At 41.5% G+C, this 19252-nt stretch overlaps 1 protein-coding gene across 1 annotated transcript in view; it reads right to left on the bottom strand.

Moving 5' to 3' along the window:
* The window catches only part of abcc3 (ATP-binding cassette, sub-family C (CFTR/MRP), member 3), a 108179-nt gene that overhangs the window by 72927 nt on the left and 16000 nt on the right, over nt 1-19252 (bottom strand). The window contains 4 exon segments of the mRNA XM_034193124.1: nt 7950-8075; nt 14487-14624; nt 17178-17303; nt 17413-17589. Of these exon segments, the coding sequence (XP_034049015.1) occupies nt 7950-8075; nt 14487-14624; nt 17178-17303; nt 17413-17589 (567 nt within the window).

Genomic DNA, 19252 nt, shown 5'->3' with positions numbered 1-19252 from the left:
TTGGAAAATAAGAATAAAATAAGAGGTACTTACTTTCAAACACATAGCTGCAGCTTAATAACTTGAAAAATAACATAAATGAGCAGGTTGTATTCTTATTCTGACTGGAGTACATTTTAGTGTGATGATGAATTCATCCTGTTTTTCTCCTCCTCAGTCACATTTTGTGCTTGAACATAATCAATCAATCAATCAATCAATCAATTATTTTATATAGCGCCAAATCCAACAAACAGTTGCCCCAAGGCGCTTTATATTGTAAGGCAAGGCCATACAATAATTATGTAAAACCCCAACGGTCAAAACGACCCCTGTGAGCAAGCACTTGGCTACAGTTGGAAGGAAAACTCCTTTTAACAGGAAAAACCTCCAGCAGAACCAGCTCAGGGAGGGGCAGTCTTCTGCTGGGATTGGTTGGGGCTGAGAGAGAGAACCAGGAAAAAGACATGCTGTGGAGGGGAGCAGAGATCGATCACTAATGATTAAATGCAGAGTGGTGCATACATAGCAAAAAGAGAAAGAAACAGTGCATCATGGGAACCCCCCAGCAGTCTACGTCTATAGCAGCATAACTAAGGGATGGTTCAGGGTCACCCGATCCAGCCCTAACTATAAGCTTTAGCAAAAAGGAAAGTTTTAAGCCTAATCTTAAAAGTAGAGAGGGTGTCTGTCTCCCTGATCTGAATTGGGAGCTGGTTCCACAGGAAAGGAGCCTGAAGCTGAAGGCTCTGCCTCCCATTCTACTCTTACAAACCTAGGAACTACAAGTAAGCCTGCAGTCTGAGAGCGAAGCGCTCTATTGGGGTGATATGGTACTACGAGGTCCCTAAGATAAGATGGGACCTGATTATTCAAAACCTTATAAGTAAGAAGAAGAATTTTAAATTCTATTCTAGAATTAACAGGAAGCCAATGAAGAGAGGCCAATATGGGTGAGATATGCTCTCTCCTTCTAGTCCCCGTCAGTACTCTAGCTGCAGCATTTGAATTAACTGAAGGCTTTTTAGGGAACTTTTAGGACAACCTGATAATAATGAATTACAATAGTCCAGCCTAGAGGAAATAAATGCATGAATTAGTTTTTCAGCATCACTCTGAGACAAGACCTTTCTGATTTTAGAGATATTGCGTAAATGCAAAAAAGCAGTCCTACATATTTGTTTAATATGCGCTTTGAATGACATATCCTGATCAAAAATGACTCCAAGATTTCTCACAGTATTACTAGAGGTCAGGGTAATGCCATCCAGAGTAAGGATCTGGTTAGACACCATGTTTCTAAGATTTTGGGGCCAAGTACAATAACTTCAGTTTTATCTGAGTTTAAAAGCAGGAAATTAGAGGTCATCCATGTTTTTATGTCTGTAAGACAATCCTGCAGTTTAGCTAATTGGTGTGGTCCTCTGGCTTCATGGATAGATAAGCTGGGTATCATCTGCGTAACAATGAAAATTTAAGCAATACTGTCTAATACTGCCTAAGGGAAGCATGTATAAGTGAATAAAATTGGTCCTAGCACAGAACCTTGTGGAACTCCATAATTAACTTTAGTCTGTGAAGAAGATTCCCCATTTACATGAACAAATTGTATCTATTAGACAAATGTGATTCAAACCACTGCAGCGCAGTGCCTTTAATACCTATGGCATGCTCTAATCTCTGTAATAAAATTTTATGGTCAACAGTATCAAAGCCGCACTGAGGTCTAACAGAACAAGCACAGAGATGAGTCCACTGTCTGAGGCCATAAGAAGATCATTTGTAACCTTCACTAATGCTGTTTCTGTACTATGATGAATTCTAAAACCTGACTGAAACTCTTCAAATAGACCATTCCTCTGCAGATGATCAGTTAGCTGTTTTACAACTACCCTTTCAAGAATTTTGAGAGAAAAGGAAGGTTGGAGATTGGCCTATAATTAGCTAAGATAGCTGGGTCAAGTGATGGCTTTTTAAGTAATGGTTTAATTACTGCCACCTTAAAAGCCTGTGGTACATAGCCAACTAACAAAGATAGATTGATCATATTTAAGATTGAAGCATTAAATAATGGTAGGGCTTCCTTGAGCAGCCTGGTAGGAATGGGGTCTAATAAACATGTTGATGGTTTGGATGAAGTAACTAATGAAATAACTCAGACAGAACAATCGGAGAGAAAGAGTCTAACCAAATACCGGCATCACTGAAAGCAGCCAAAGATAACGATACGTCTTTGGGATGGTTATGAGTAATTTTCTCTCTAATAGTTAAAATTTTGTTAGCAAAGAAAGTCAGAAGTCATTACTAGTTAAAGTTAATGGAATACTCAGCTCAATAGAGCTCTGACTCTTTGTCAGCCTGGCTACAGTGCTGAAAAGAAACCTGGGGTTGTTCTTATTTTCTTCAATTAGTGATGAGTAGAAAGATGTCCTAGCTTTACGGAGGGCTTTTTTATAGAGCAACAGACTCTTTTTCCAGGCTAAGTGAAGATCTTCTAAATTAGTGAGACGCCATTTCCTCTCCAACTTACGGGTTATCTGCTTTAAGCTACGAGTTTGTGAGTTATACCACAGAGTCAGGCACTTCTGATTTAAAGCTCTCTTTTTTAGAGGAGCTACAGCATCCAAAGTTGTCTTCAATGAGGATGTAAAACTATTGACGAGATACTCTATCTCACTTACAGAGTTTAGTAGCTACTCTGCACTGTGTTGGTATATGGCATTAGAGAACATAAAGAAGGAATCATATCCTTAAACCTAGTTACAGCGCTTTCTGAAAGACTTCTAGTGTAATGAAACTTATTCCCCACTGCTGGGTAGTCCATCAGAGTAAATGTAAATGTTATTAAGAAATGATCAGACAGAAGGGAGTTTTCAGGGAATACTGTTAAGTCTTCTATTTCCATACCATAAGTCAGAACAAGATCTAAGATATGATTAAAGTGGTGGGTGGACTCATTTACTTTTTGAGCAAAGCCAATAGAGTCTAATAATAGATTAAATGCAGTGTTGAGGCTGTCATTCTCAGCATGTGTGGATGTTAAAATCGCCCACTATAATTATCTTATCTGAGCTAAGCACTAAGTCAGACAAAAGGTCTGAAAATTCACAGAGAAACTCACAGTAACGACCAGGTGGACGATAGATAATAACAAATAAAACTGGTTTTTGGGACTTCCAATTTGGATGGACAAGACTAAGAGTCAAGCTTTCAATGAATTAAAGCTCTGTCTGGGTTTTTGATTAATTAATAAGATGGAATGGAAGATTGCTGCTAATCCTCTGCCCCGGCCCGTGCTACGAGCATTCTGACAGTTAGTGTGACTCGGGGGTGTTGACTCATTTAAACTAACATATTCATCCTGCTGTAACCAGGTTTCTGTAAGGCAGAATAAATCAATATGTTGATCAATTATTATATCATTTACCAACAGGGACTTAGAAGAGAGAGACCTAATGTTTAATAGACCACATTTAACTGTTTTAGTCTGTGGTGCAGTTGAAGGTGCTATATTATTTTTTCTTTTTGAATTTTTATGCTTAAATAGATTTTTGCTGGTTATCGGTAGTCTGGGAGCAGGCACCGTCTCTACGGGGATGGGGTAATGAGGGGATGGCAGGGGGAGAGAAGCTGCAGAGAGGTGTGTAAGACTACAACTCTGCTTCCTGGTCCCAACCCTGGATAGTCATTAACTCACGATCTAAAATAAATACTTTAAGAAATAAACGCTTATTGAAGTTCAGAGTTCTCACCTGCTTAATGTGAGAACCTGCAGACTGAGACACTGCTCAGTTCTAGAATGCCTTAATTGAGTGAGCGGCGTCAACTCAGAACATGGCGCCATTTTGGTTCCAACTGTGCTGAACTACTGAATGAACCTTTTGTTTTCAACATTTTTTACAAATTATTTAAAGACATACAGCAGCACATTCAGGTACAGGTGCTATCAAAATAAATATAAAAATAGTTAAACTATCAAATTTACATAAATTTACAATTTATGATTTATTTAATAATTAAATCCTGATTTATGCTTCTGCAGCACTGTAACTGTGTGATGCAATGAAGTGTGTGACAGTTTTACAGTTCTCTGTCTCTGGATTTTGCTTTATTCTGGACTAATTAAGAAACTACAGTTTTGTTCAAGTAGTGCATCGTGTCATTGAAGTCCTGTTCTTACTGAAAAAGCCAACACATTCTTCACTCCAACATGCAGCTGATCAGACTTCAATTATGGAGCGCAAACCTTTAAAGAAAGAAATGCTGCAGATTCGGAGCCTCTGAGACCAGTCCACCCCCCATGGTTACTCTGTAAAAAGTGTGGTACTGTGACTGTGTGTTTGGATTATAAGTGGATTTAATAAAACAAAAAATAAAATTACATTCAGTGGATTTTATGTGAACTGAAGTAGCCTGGTTATTGTCAGCCTTGTGCAAACCCGGTTTTGTTGAACGGATTAAGGGATTAAGAGAAACCCAGTTAGCAGTCTTCTAATGCTGCCAGAGAAACCTGATGTCTTGGCCTTGGCTATGCATATTTGTTTAGTGTTTTTTATGTTTTGTTGTTGTTTTTACTTATTTCTAGTTTTATTTCTTAGTTGTATCAGGAAATGTAATGAAATTTTGCACCTCAACACTGCAGCGAGTGCATTAAGTCATCCAAAACAGGGCAAAATCAACTTAAAATTATCTTCAAGCAACCCTGTTAAGAGTGTTAGACCAAGATGATCAATGCTAACAGAGTTCATTTCCACTATGAAAGTCTTAACACTGTTTTAAGAATATAAGAATGTGAGTATGTTACATATAGCAGTAACATACTGTCAAAATTTCATTTTAAAGATGCATTTTCAACATCAGTAACATTGTTGTCTCACTAGTGTGTAGTGATGTGTCCAGTTGCTCAACTTCCTCAGACGTTTCCAAGCTAAAATTCCAACCCGATGGAGCGTTGAAGGCATTTTTCCCCAAGGTAGATGTAATCTCAGAATTTCTTAGGGCATTGAACACAGCATTAGACTTACAGTTTTGCTTTGAAAATCTTCCTGCACATCTTCAGGTACTTTTATATGTTCCCTGAAATAATGAGAATCTATTTAAGTCTGGTTTTTGAGATTTTGCGGGACAAATCAACTAACAAAAATATAAGAGACACGCAGGTTTGGGCCTCAGAGAATTATGGTAGAAATTGGTGTGAGATGGAACTATTAACCCTCAGGGGTCTCGCCAGTGTGTCCTTTTCAAAGTTTCCTTATGTTGACCCGTAAGCAGCTTTAGTCCGACTGCAATTTGATAAAAAAAAACAAAACAAAAAAACACACCACAAACACAATAAAAGACAGATCCAATAAGACGGCACAAAAAGAAACAAAACATTTCTTGTTGCTGTCCCCAAACCTCGTTTTAATCCAGTCCCGCCCGTGGTGTTCTATTGCTGATGTACCTGTTGGCTTTGGCCTGCTCTTTCTCCCACTCAGCCAGCAGTTTGGGCACCATCACCTTGGAGCTGTCACGCTGGTTCAAAGACCACAGGTCTTTGGCCTCCAGAGGCATTTTGTAGCCCTTAATGGCGAACCTGAAGGCAAATGAAAGAAAACAGAAAAAAGAATATTAACTGGTGATACTGGTACTGACGAAGATAACAACCAACATTAATTATACATATATATACACATATACACATATAACACATATATACTATATACACACGAGGTCTATTAGAAAAGTATCCGACCTTATTATTTTTTCAAAAACCATATGGATTTGAATCACGTGTGATTGCGTCAGCCAAGCTTGAACCTTCGTGCGCATGTGTGAGTTTTTTCACGCCTGTCGGTTGTGTCATTCGCCTGTGAGCAGTCTTTGAGTGAGAAGTGGTCCACCCCTCTTGTCTTTTTTCATTCTTTAGGAATGGCTCAGGGACTGCCGCTTTGCTTGATCAAAATTTTTTCAGAAACTGTGAGGGACATCAAAGTGGACACCATTCGAGAAATTCAGGATGGTTTTTGGTGAAACTTTTATGGGCTTCAAAGAGATTACAGAGTGTTACTTTCACTTTAAGGACGGCCCAGAGCGACTGGTGGTGCGCCGCGCTCCGAAGCCGCCATCGACAGGCTGAACGACCATTTCATTTCTAAACGGATGGCTGTCGGATCCGTGACCATCGTGTGCAATTCTCTGGTTATCACAAGAGCTGGACATCAACCATTTTCCGGCAGATTTCACTTTTAACAAGAGATTTGTCATGGAAAGCCGCGGAGGCTTCGCGCGTCACGATGGATTCGCTACTGGAGCGAGACAAACCACCTCCGTTTTGGTCTCACAGGACGGCTTTGAAATGGCGTTCAGACAGCTGTCGGTGGTTTTTCCATCGAGTGATTATCCGAGAAATTGTGGATGTGCCTGGACATGCCAGAACATGTCCTGTGAGGCTTCATCACGGTGATGCTTTGCGCCATGCAGCACCGCCGCGACACGTGAAGCCTCTGCTCCTCTTTCCATGACAAAAACTCCTGTAACAGTGGAATGTGCCGTTCATTTCCAAACTGGATGCTGTGTTTTATCTGGGACGTCGTCTGACTAGCACAGGAATTGTGAAAAGACTCTGACATCAGCACTTTTTCGGCACATTGAGACAGACGTGCGGAGGAATTCCGCGCGTCGCGGCGGTGCCGCATGGCGCACAGCAACGCTGTGATGAAGCCTCACAGGACATGTTCTGGCATGTCCAGGCACATCGACAATTTCTCGGATAATCACTCTATGGAAAAACCACCGACAGCTGTCTGAACGCCATCTCAAAGCCGTCCTGTGAGACCAAAACGGAGGTGGTTTTGCCTCGCTCCAGTAGCGAATCCATCGTGACGCGCGAAGCCTCCGCTCGGCTTTCCATGACAAAATCTCTTGTTAAAAGTGAAATCTGCCGGAAAATGGTTGATGTCCAGCTCTTGTGATAACCAGAGAAATGGCACACAATGGTCACGGATCCAGACAGCCATCCGTTTAGAAATGAAATGGTCGCTCAGCCTGTCGATAGCTGCTTCGGAGCACGGCGCGCCCCACAGCTGCTGGGGGCCGTCCTTAAAGCGACAGTAACACTCCGTAATCTCTTTGAAGCCCATAAAATTTTCACCAAAAACCATCTTGAATTTCTCGAATGGTGTCACACTTTGATGTCCCTCAGTTTCTGAAAAAATTTTGATCAAGCAAAGCGGCAGTCTCTGAGCCATTCCTAAACAATGAAAAAAACGACAAGAGGGGTGGACCACTCCTCACTCAAAGCCTGCTCACAGGCGAATGACGCAACCGACAGGCGTGAAAAACTCACACATGCACACGAAGGTCACAGCTTGCTGACGCAATCACATGTGATTCAAATCCCATATGGTTTTGATAAATATAGGTTGGATACTTTTCTAATAGACCTCGTATATGTTTTCACACAATTTTATAAAGTGGATCCGCCAGACGTCAGTTTTGTTTCTCTTACACATGATGTGATGAATTATTTTTAAAGTTTTAATGAGTGTTAAATTGATTTATAATGTGTGGGTGTGTGTGTGTGTGTGTGTGAGAGAGAGTGATTGGGGACAGTGGCAGAAAAGTGCATGGACCTACTGGTGAACCACCAAAATGTTTATGGAGGAAAGAAATCCTGCTGTGTTTTTCAGGGCAGGGGTTCTGAAAAGGAAACAGAAAAAACAGAGGAGAGAAGGTTCAACAAAGGTGAGGAGGACACACTCCAACGAGCAGCCAGAAGAAACTGACTTTAATGATTTCCCCAAGATTGCAGCTGCTTGGGAACAACCCACTCGCAACATCAAATATATGAAAACCAGTTCCTCCCGTGCACCACAAGTGCGCGCACACACACCACACACACACACACACACACACACACACACACACACACACCACACACACACCACCACACACACACACGTGCCCCTGGAGCAGGAAGTGTGACTCACAGCATCTGTAACAACGCTGGAGAAGAGAGGAGGTTTCTCATTGAAGCAGGAGAGAATCAGCTCGCAGACCACCAGGCTGAAGTAGAGGTAGAAGGTCGTGAATCGCAGCTTGTCTGTCACTTCAGTCTGAAACACACATTCAAAGGTACGGCCAGTCCAGGTGAGAAAACCAGGATCCAGTACCAGGTCGACTATCAGGAGCAACAGATGGCGCAGGTAAACCTCGACCCCCCCCCGCCTTTTTTTTAAATTATTAAATTCGTAAAAGTAATTTTCAGTGTCCCCATTATCATTGTGTTCTATAGTACTGACTTTTATGGAAAATGTAGAAGCTATTATTCTGATGTGCAAATTGTAATCTGTGATGTTATCTGTTTGCTATTTACATGTTTTCTAAATAATTTATGATTCTTCTGCAAGACCTCATATTTCTTCCAAGCCCTTGTTCACTTGTGGTATCACACAACCCGATCTTACGCCAAGATTACGACGGCATCACAAAAAGTGATTTTACACTATTAGGTCATGATAACACAAAAATTATTTGTAATGGTATCATGAAATTTGGGTTGACACAAGGCGGGGGGGCGTTGGGGTTAGGGCTAAAAATAGTGACTGAAACTTGACGATGTCACAAAAATATGAAGCATTTCATTGAAGGTATCACAAAAAAAAGTGAGACTGGGCTGGATCACAATACAGTTTTCAAAAACGATATGATTGAATTTAGGTCCCAAGATATGTTTATCACGATACGTAATTTCTCAGTCTTTCTTGTGTAATTGAAAATGTTATACTCACAGAAATATTTGCCCTAACTTTTAAGATATGTATAGGTAACATAATTATTATGCAATTCAGACAATATACTTTATGTATTTTAAATAATACTGTCATTATTATTGATTTAGAGTAATTATATTTTATTAATACTAAATACATAAAGCTGAGGATTATAGTAGGGGTGGTGGCCAAGTGGTTAATGCACTTGGTTTCAGTGTAGAAGGTTCCCGGTTCAAATCCAGGGCTTGACAATAAGGCAATTTATGCACTGGCCCACAGGGCCAGTAGAATCTGAAAGTTACTGGCCCGGATGAAAATATCACTGGCCCATACTTTCACGCCTGTGCCGAACCGGGGGGTAACTGATAAGAATTTTTAAATCAACACTCAGACATTAGAATTGGGTTTCCTTAATGTAAAAACACTTGAAAACAAACACAAAATTCTTATACTACATGATAAAAACCTTAAAGTGAGTAAACTTTGAAAAAAATGTCGGTAGGTAACTGATAGGAATTTTTCAACACTCAGACATTAATACAAAAATTAATTTATTTCTTGATCATTTACAAAATTAATATGTTAAATTTCATAAACCAAGTTCCCTTGCTAATGTTGTCACCGTGGGGTTTCCACAAGGGCATACTGATTATACTTTTAAACTGGCGTATGAAATCATAACCACATTGTCTACCAGGACATGGTATATTTCTACTTACTTGTTAGCATATTCTGGCATGGCCCTACAAGTTCCACAGAAGACAACCTCACTCTCCTCATCACGCTCCAGCTATGGCCGTCTTTTCTTCCAGGAAGTTTGCCAAGTTTTCCTCACCCTTTTCTTCTATATTCAGCATCAGCAGATTTCCTCTTCTGTGCTTGTTTTGAGGGTGATAGCTGTTCTTTCCTTTGCTTTCCTGGTTTCTGCCCAGGGGCAGGAGGTTTCAAGAAATTCATAATATTCACTGCGCTCGATCTTGCTTAAGCGAAAATGACGCATCGATGTTGAAGCGAAATTTGCGCCACATCAGAAGATGCGCCTGCAGACGAAGTTTGTCTGCACTTCGGCAATGTTCCCAACATTGCGAAGTGGTGCAACATGTCCTGTCTCTGGTAGCAGCCTGTGAGCAGGACGTATGTCTCTTTTGTCCTTTATTTCACAACTATGACAAGAGTTTTTGGAGGAGCAGCAGCCCCACAGCAGCGGGAGCGGAGTTTCTTTTTCTTTTTTTTTTCTTTTTTTTTAATTGTTTACATGTGCGCGCCAGTGAACGGACAGTTGGTCCTCAAGTTGGGTCCTGCAGAGGCAGAAGGACCGCTGAAAGCAGCCATCATCCAGACGCAGCTCCTGCAGCAAAATAATGATACTGCCTGAATTGGGAACGTCTCATGACGTTTTGTCAGCTTTCCACAACAACTCGCTCCGTGTGATCAAGGTCCGTCATGTTAACTTGACTGACAACCGGAGCCGGCGAGCTGGAATGGAAGCTCCTCCTATTTGATGACGCAACCGGGGCGAATTTTCGCAGCAAAAGCAGAGCGACACACCGGGTGAAGGAGGCGCGTCCGTTGCCACGCGACCCCCGCAAATTTGTAGCATCTGATCGCGCCCGGTGTGAACGCGGCATTAGACTAATAAATCTGCCCAAAGCGATTTTAATTCTTACTGGCCCATACGGACCAGTGAAATATGAACTTCACTGGCCCGTGGTGGCCCGGAACATGTAAAAAAGGCCGCCGGGCCATCGGACCAGTGCTATTGTCAAGCCCAGAAATCCCATCCCTGCCACATTTCTCCATGTAATGTGGAGTTGCGTCAGGAAGGGCATCCGGACTAAAATTTGTGCCAATTCAACATGCATACCCCACCTTGGATTTGCTGTGGCGACCCCGAGTGCAAAACAAGGGAGCAGCCGAAGGGACTTACATAAAGCTGAGGATTATGCATTTCAAATAAATAGGATTAATGAATATGCATCATGTAAGGTTTATTTGGTAGGTTTGTATTAAAATGATCTAAAAAAAAGGAAATGGGAATTTGGCATGTAATAAAATTACATAAATCTTAAAAGTTAGGGCAAATATTTCTGTGAGTGTAGAGTATTACCCAAAAAATAAACAATTAAATACAGTATTTTCAAGAGTATAAGTTACATTTGTTTTTTCGGGGCCTTTAAAGGAGCTGACGTGCCAATATGTAAGCTCATCTGTATCCTTGGACAAGATACTTAGTATTCTACAGATATTTATTCTGTTCATTATTAATGATTATTAGGGCCACTGGGACCTGAGTACACAATTTCACTTTTTCAGACTTCTCCTTCAGAGGAATGACAATAAGGAATCTTTGATGCTTGTCTCAGTCCACCCAGCTGTAAAGGGGAACTGGCCTCAGCTGGGGAAGTATCCTGGGTCAGACTGGAGTCCGTACTCTATGGTCCACCTTTGTTGTTTGGTCTGAGACTTGGGGTGGTGACACCAGGTGCCCCCTTGTTGCCAGTGATAGTAGACCTGAATAAGTTCAAGTTGGGAGGCGGGTTTGTTTTTAGTTGTTGCTTTGTAGAGCAGAAACAAAGATATTTTTTGAAAGTGATTAACATATCAAACTGTGAGCTCAAATTAGTGCTGGCTGGGTGGAATTACTACACCCCAAATACTCATGGCAACACTCCGACCAGTTCTTTGCACACGTCAGTAAAATTAGCAGAATTGTTTAATAGTCCTGTGTTGCTTCTTTACACCTTTTCTGCCTAATCTTGTAGATTTTGGTGGGCCGTGCAGCACTGCAGTGATACAGGAAGTGTGACTCTCAGGAAAAACACTCCTCCCCACTCTGTGTAGTGGTGCCCCAGGCTGACCCCCCCCCACAACAAAAAAAGCCACTCGCCAAACAGCTAGGCGGAGACAACCCACATAGAAACTGCTTCTGATTGAATCACATAGCGGTACAACTCGGTGTTGTGAGAGGGTTGTTGAACACAAAAAAAGGAGATGCCTTCTGTTACACTAGCTGCAAGACACAAAACCCACACACACAGGATAAAAGTAAGCCCCTTTGGCTGCTCCCTTGTTTGCACTTGGGGTCGCCACAGCAAATCCAAGGTGGATCTGCATGTTGAATTGGCACAAGTTTTACGCCGGATGCCCTTCCTGACGCAACTCCACATTACATGGAGAAATGTGGCAGGGGTGGGATTTGAACCCGGAACCTTCTGAACTGAAACCAAGCGCATTAACCACTTGGCCACCACCCCTGCACTTGGCCACACACAGGATAATCCTACATAAAAAATGCTGAATGTGTATGTGTGTGTGTGTGTGTCCGCAGCCCATATATGGGTAAAGAGGTGGAGTATGGTTGAGACCATGTGACCTGGACAGGACATATGAAACCCAAACACTGACCAGCTCAGCTAACAGGCTAACCTTGGTTCAGGTGTTTATTAAGTTCTAAATTCAGGGGCTGAGCGATGGCTTCCTTGATCCTTTTTTATCTTTTTCATTACGGACTCTAACCAACAGGTAATTTCTACTCATAAATATAAAAGACAAGTCAGCCTTTAAATCTCAACCTGTTTTGTAAAAAAAAAAACCCAACAAAAACAAAAAAGCACCACTTATCATATTGGATCAAATTGTAAAATTAGAAATTATTGTTGAATTTTCAAATTTCCAGCAGTCCGAACACTTCTGTCTGGAAAAATAACAAAATCAAAGGTTAAAACAGTAATATTTCATCAAAAATCACTATATTCTACATGTTGTAGCGTGAGTGGGATCTGAATCCAGGTCTACATATTAGTGAAACCCTGCTGTTTATTCTGGCATCATGCAACTACACTCAACAAAAATATAAACGCAACACTTTTGGTTTTGCTCCCATTTTGTATGAGATGAACTCAAAGATCTAAAACTTTTTCCACATACACAATATCACAATTTCCCTCAAATATTGTTCACAAACCAGTCTAAATCTGTGATAGTGAGCACTTCTCCTTTGCTGAGATAATCCATCCCACCTCACAGGTGTGCCATATCAAGATGCTGATTAGACACCATGATTAGTGCACAGGTGTGCCTTAGACTACCCACAATTAAAGGCCACTCTGAAAGGTGCAGTTTTGTTTTATTGGGGGGGGATACCAGTCAGTATCTGGTGTGACCACCACTTGCCTCATGCAGTGCAACACATCTCCTTCACATAGAGTTGATCAGGTTGTCAATTGTGGCCTGTGGAATGTTGGTCCACTCCTCTTCAATGGCTGTGCGAAGTTGCTGGATATTGGCAGGAACTGGTACACGCTGTCGTATACGCCGGTCCAGAGCATCCCAAACATGCTCAATGGGTGACATGTCCGGTGAGTATGCCGGCCATGCAAGAACTGGGACATTTTCAGCTTCCAAGAATTGTGTACAGATCCTTGCAACATGGGGCCGTGCATTATCCTGCTGCAACATGAGGTGATGTTCTTGGATGTATGGCACAACAATGGGCCTCAGGATCTCGTCACGGTATCTCTGTGCATTCAAAATGCCATCAATAAAATGCACCTGTGTTCTTCGTCCATAACAGACGCCTGCCCATACCATAACCCCACTGCCACCATGGGCCACTCGATCCACAACACTGACATCAGAAAACCGCTCACCCACACGACGCCACACACGCCGTCTGCCATCTGCCCTGGACAGTGTGAACCGGGATTCATCCGTGAAGAGAACACCTCTCCAACGTGCCAAACGCCAACGAATGTGAGCATTTGCCCACTCAAGTTGGTTACAACGACGAACTGGAGTCAGGTCGAGACCCCGATGAGGATGACGAGCATGCAGATGAGCTTCCCTGAGACAGTTTCTGACAGTTTGTGCAGAAATTCTTTGGTTATGCAAACTGATTGTTTCAGCAGCTGTCCGAGTGGCTGGTCTCAGACGATCTTGGAGGTGAACATGCTGGATGTGGAGGTCCTGGGCTGGTGTGGTTACACGTGGTCTGCGGTTGTGAGGCTGGTTGGATGTACTGCCAAATTCTCTGAAACGCCTTATGGTAGAGAAATGAACATTCAATACACGAGCAACAGCTCTGGTTGACATTCCTGCTGTCAGCATGCCAATTGCACGCTCCCTCAAATCTTGCGACATCTGTGGCATTGTGCTGTGTGATAAAACTGCACCTTTCAGAGTGGCCTTTTATTGTGGGCAGTCTAAGGCACACCTGTGCACTAATCATGGTGTCTAATCAGCATCTTGATATGGCACACCTGTGAGGTGGGATGGATTATCTCAGCAAAGGAGAAGTGCTCACTATCACAGATTTAGACTGGTTTGTGAACAATATTTGGAATGGTGATATTGTGTATGTGGAAAAAGTTTTAGATCTTTGAGTTCATCTTATACAAAATGGGAGTAAAACCAAAAGTGATGCGTTTATATTTTTGTTGAGTGTAAAATGTTGGCGACATTCTTATATAAACAAATAAATGTTTACATACCGGCCAGTATCGAGCTACACAAACATGATCAAGCTCATGTCCAATATGGTCATTGACATGACAGGCGTTGGTGCATCAAACCTTTAGATCTGTTATTCCAGAAAATTCCTGGGGCGGCATTAAGTGCACAATGTTTCTACACTCTGACCTTCTGAGAGTCTTTGTCATACCAAGTGTGTGTGAGCTTTAAGATGCTGGTGGGTGAAGTGAAGGAATCCTGGATGGAGAAGTCTCTCAATGTATGCTAACGGCATGTGGGGCTTACCTGGCTGTACACCTGAAGGATCTTGGAGCGGAAAGGCACAATGGCACACAGCAAAGACAGGAACCAGAAGATGAAGAGGACCCCTGAGGATTGAACTCCACGTAACCTTTCAAACTGGATCAGAAACGTGGCCAAGAGCTGAGACGGACAAGAGAAGGAGAAAGAGGGGATGCAGGAGAGATGGAGTTAGTCGAGGCAGAATGGCTGAGGTGATGAAAGGTAAACATCTGTGGATCTTCACGCTGGTTGAGCAGTTTTCTGGCTTCTGTTTAACCTGACAGGGCATTCAAATGTCCACAGGAGCTGCTCAAATGTAACTATCAGAATTCAGCTTTTGTGTTGCTACTTTTAAATATTTGGAAAAGTTGTTATTGAATAATTAGGCTCACCATGAAGTGGAAAGAGGCTACTGTAATGGCCATGTTTGTTTGTCTGTGCATGGCAATATCTTCAAAACATAGAGCCATTCAATCAAACTTCACTGATAAAGGAGGTGAGCACAGAAAGGTCAAGCTCAAAACAGCGGTCATTACTTAAAATAAACTCATGACCATAACTTTGGCAATAAATGAAACATGATTTTCTATATACTGTATTTTACAGACTACATGTTCCAGGTTTTTTCCTTGTTTCACTGATTCTGCAACTTTTGAATTTTGAAGTGACTTGTGTATGGAAAAAACACTACATTGTACAATGGCCAAAATCTGGCGCAGTCTACATGCATGGCAAGCTGTATGGAGAATGAGGTACTATGAGTCACACTCTGGAGCAGAAGGTGGTGGTAATGTATAATTAAGCTGAATGCCACCTGCTATAAAATAATAAGAAAAAAATCTGAATGAGAAGGATGCACTGTGTCTGACAAAATGAGTGAAATTAATAAATCATGTTCCCAAACTGAAGGACAGCACTCCTGTAGAAAGAAAGGGAGTAATCTTCATGTGACTTGGCACTCCACTTGTTTTGGACTTTGTGGGACAGCCATAACAGCAACGAAGAAGACGGCTAGGCAAAATTAAGTCCAGTTATAATGTTTTAAATATACAAAAGGATGTTTAAAAGGTTTAATTATATTTAATGAGGTAAGCATGCACATGTTTAGCATTGAACAGATGTTTTCCTCTGTTCAAAGCAGTTAACACTTGAGTTCTTTGCGCCTCATACAAAAACACAAAGTTAGCCTCTGCTTGCTAACGCAGTGTTTGCATTATAAAAACAAAAGCATCAAAAATTAATTCTGATTCTTGTTGCATGAAGCATTAGCACCACATTTTAAAAGTTTTTGCTCTATGGCAAGATGCATTATCATCTTGAAAAATGATTTCATCATCCCCAAACATCCTTTCAATTGTCCAAAATATCAATGTAAACTTGTGCATTTATTGATGATGTAATGACAGCCATCTCCCCAGTGCCTTTACCTGTCATGCAGCCCCATATCATCAATGACTGTGGAAATTTACATGTTCTCTTCAGGCAGTCATCTTTATAAATCTCAGTGGAACGGCACCAAACAAAAGTTCCAGCATCATCACCTTGCCCAATGCAGATTCGAGATTCATCACTGAATATGACTTTCATCCAAATCATCCACAGTCCACGACTGCTTTTCCTTAGCCCATTGTAACCTTGTTTTTTCTGTTTAGGTGTTAATGCCTTTCGTTTAGCTTTTCTGTATGTAAATCCCATTTCCTTTAGGCGGTTTCTTACAGTTCAGTCACAGACGTTGACTCCAGTTTCCTCCCATTCGTTCTTCATTTGTTTTGTTGTACATTTTTCGATTTTTGAGACATATTGCTTTAAGTTTTCTGTCTTGACGCTTTGATGTCTTCCTTGGTCTACCAGTATGTTTGCCTTTAACAACCTTCCCATGTTGTTTGTATTTGGTCCAGAGTTTAGACACAGCTGACTGTGAACAACCAACATCTTTTGCAACATTGCGTGATGATTTACTCTCTTTAAGAGTTTGATAATCCTCTCCTTTGTTTCAATTGACATCTCTCGTGTTGGAGCCATGATTCACGTCAGTCCACTTGGTGCAACAGCTCTCCAAGGTGTGTTCACTCCTTCTTAGATGCAGACTAACGAGCAGATCTGATATGATGCAGGTGTTAGTTTTGGAGATGAAAATTTACAGGGTGATTCCATAATTTATTCCTCAGAATTGAGTGATTCCATATTTTTTTCCTCTGCTTGGTCTAAAAAAGTAACCGTTACTGACTGCCACAATCTTTTTTTTCTTGATTTCTTATAGTGTTTCTTAAAGCCAGAAAGTTGCCATTTGAAATGACTTTAGTTTTGTGTCATGTCTGTGATCTGCTTTTTTTCTACACAATTAAACAAATGAATGAACATCCTCCGAGGCCGGTGATTCCATAATTTTTGCCAGGGGTTGTACCTGCCTAAAAAGAGAAAAAAAAAAGGTCCTAACAGTGTGCAGGCCTTTCTAAATTGTATTCTGCAGTTTTAGTTTTTGTCTGATTGTTTTTGCTTGGATATGTGGACACTTTTCCCTTCCTGGAAATGCAATATCAAAATGAAGTTCATGAAAATGTAGCCATTTAATGTAGTTCAGTGTTATTAGAAACAGTTAAGTATTTAAAGTCATTCAGTTTGTACTTTTAAATGTGTCGACATCCCCTAAAAACCCTGATCTTTACACAGTCTACTTTACACAGGTCTTCTCACCATGGTCATGCCGAGCACCAGCGGGGTGATGAAGTAGATGGGCGGCTCGATGTGTCCATGCCTCAGCTCATGGAATGTGTAGAAGAGATCCGTCCAACATACGATCCACAACAACAAGCCAAACGCCTGAGAGAGTGTGAAACAAACACAAAGAATTAAAAAAAAAAAAAAAAAAAAACCTACACGAGGAAAATAATGAGGTCTAAGCAGTAAGAACACTGAATTCCATGCTGACCGTCTTGACTCTGTTCACGATGGACATCATGATATAGCCTTTGTTGTTCCTCTTCAGATAGAAGATGTAAAATGGACCGGCTGCCCACAGGTAGACACACGGCAGCCATGATAGTACGGAGAGCTGAAAACACTCTGGGAGGTCGGGCCGATCCGTGTGGAGTGTCTGATTCTCGACCTGCAGAGACAAGAAGAAGGGGACATGTGGACAACACAGATGTTAGGAAAGATTAGACTCACAGTTCAGTCCGAGATGATCAATGAAACAGATCAAGAAACAATCAGTCGGTTTGTTGACTTTCTGTGTTCATTTACATAACATTTAGCTGGATGTCAGTGTACTCACTTTTTTTGGACACCTTACAGGGTAATCAATATCAAAAATAACCCTGTACTTGCAGCCTCACTGCCTGGCTTATCAACAGACAACCTTTTGATGACCAGCAGCTTTTGCAGGTTTAAACATGTCCACGCGACTGCACAGGGACATAACTTCAAATCCAACATTTTTCTGCACCCTAGACATAGAAACAGTCTGAAAACACTGACAATGTCTCACATTTCCTCATGCCTGACATCAGCCGGGTTGGCATAAAATCCAGTTTCTCATGTTTTGACCAAGATCCTGTTGCCAGAAACTCTCAGCACAGCCGTCGACATTCCAGTGTCCGTAACAGTGTTCATGTTGCCTTGTCAAAGGCTTTTTCAAGCCATGCAGAGATGGAACAGCTATTCCAGCAACAACAATCAGTTCCAGGGGTGCAAGAAGGAGACAAGTGAGGAAAGCCACCAAGACACACACGATTAACTCTGCAGGAGTTATCAAGGAATCACAGCTTGATGGTGGAGCGGAACAGATTCAGATCAACTCTGGGCTCAAATCTCTCATGTGCTTTCTAGCAAACTGTAGTTGAGACATCATGTTTTGTTTTCAACTAAATCCTTCTCGATGCCATACGTATAACTGAGGATGCAACAGCCGAGGTTCTCCAAACGCAGCAACAGAAGCCTCTCATTCATTCAGAGTTGTGACGATTGTGTTCGGTTGTTTGATTAACAGTTATTTTTTGCAGAATTGGTGATCGTTTTCATAAGCAGTGGGTTGGGTGCTGGTATTAAAAATAATGACCATGTTGATTCAGTACAACATGGAGGTCAGAAGTAACAGTGAAGCTAATCTCACCAAGCCATAGATATCTGCTAATTATTGTTAACAGTGCTAACATGTAAATTAAATAATACTAAAGTTTCATGCAGTGGAAATGATGGAGCTCTGACTACTAGCCACAGCTAGAAACTAGTGGTTGGCTGCCTGGACCCGCCAGCACATACGAGCTGTCACTCAAAGAAACCAAACCCTGAATTATGCATCACTTTATGCATCCGTTTAAGCTATTTTAAACCAATAGCTTAAACTGATTATTTATGTCAAATTCACTCTCGCTATAACGTACTAGCTATAAAGACCAAAACATTTTTTTTACCAGATTGTAAACATGTTTATTTCAACTTAACATTGGTGAATTTTACAGGGCTTCTACAGGAAGTGACTGACTTTTGGAGCCATTGTCAACTGGCCATTCAAGGAACTCTAAGAATTAGCACTTCCACACTGGCTTCATTTTTCATCACCATGCAGGGTGGAGCTTTGCTGTAATGTGTGAGACCGTCCAATCTGCTGCCTCGGTGAGGATCAGCCTTTTAAAATCAAATCCATCTTCCAAGTCAGGACTCTTAATGTTAGAATTTTGGAAAATACTTTGTGTCAGGCCAGAAAGGATTAAGGAAAAGCTGCATGTTCACAGTGACACACGAAGGAGCAGGAGCCGCATTTAATTAAA

The sequence above is a fragment of the Thalassophryne amazonica genome, chromosome 18, assembly GCF_902500255.1.
Source record: "Thalassophryne amazonica chromosome 18, fThaAma1.1, whole genome shotgun sequence".
Taxonomy (NCBI): Eukaryota; Metazoa; Chordata; class Actinopteri; order Batrachoidiformes; family Batrachoididae; genus Thalassophryne; species Thalassophryne amazonica.
Note: the sequence above shows the minus strand (reverse complement) of the source record. Positions and strands in the feature narration are given on the sequence as shown.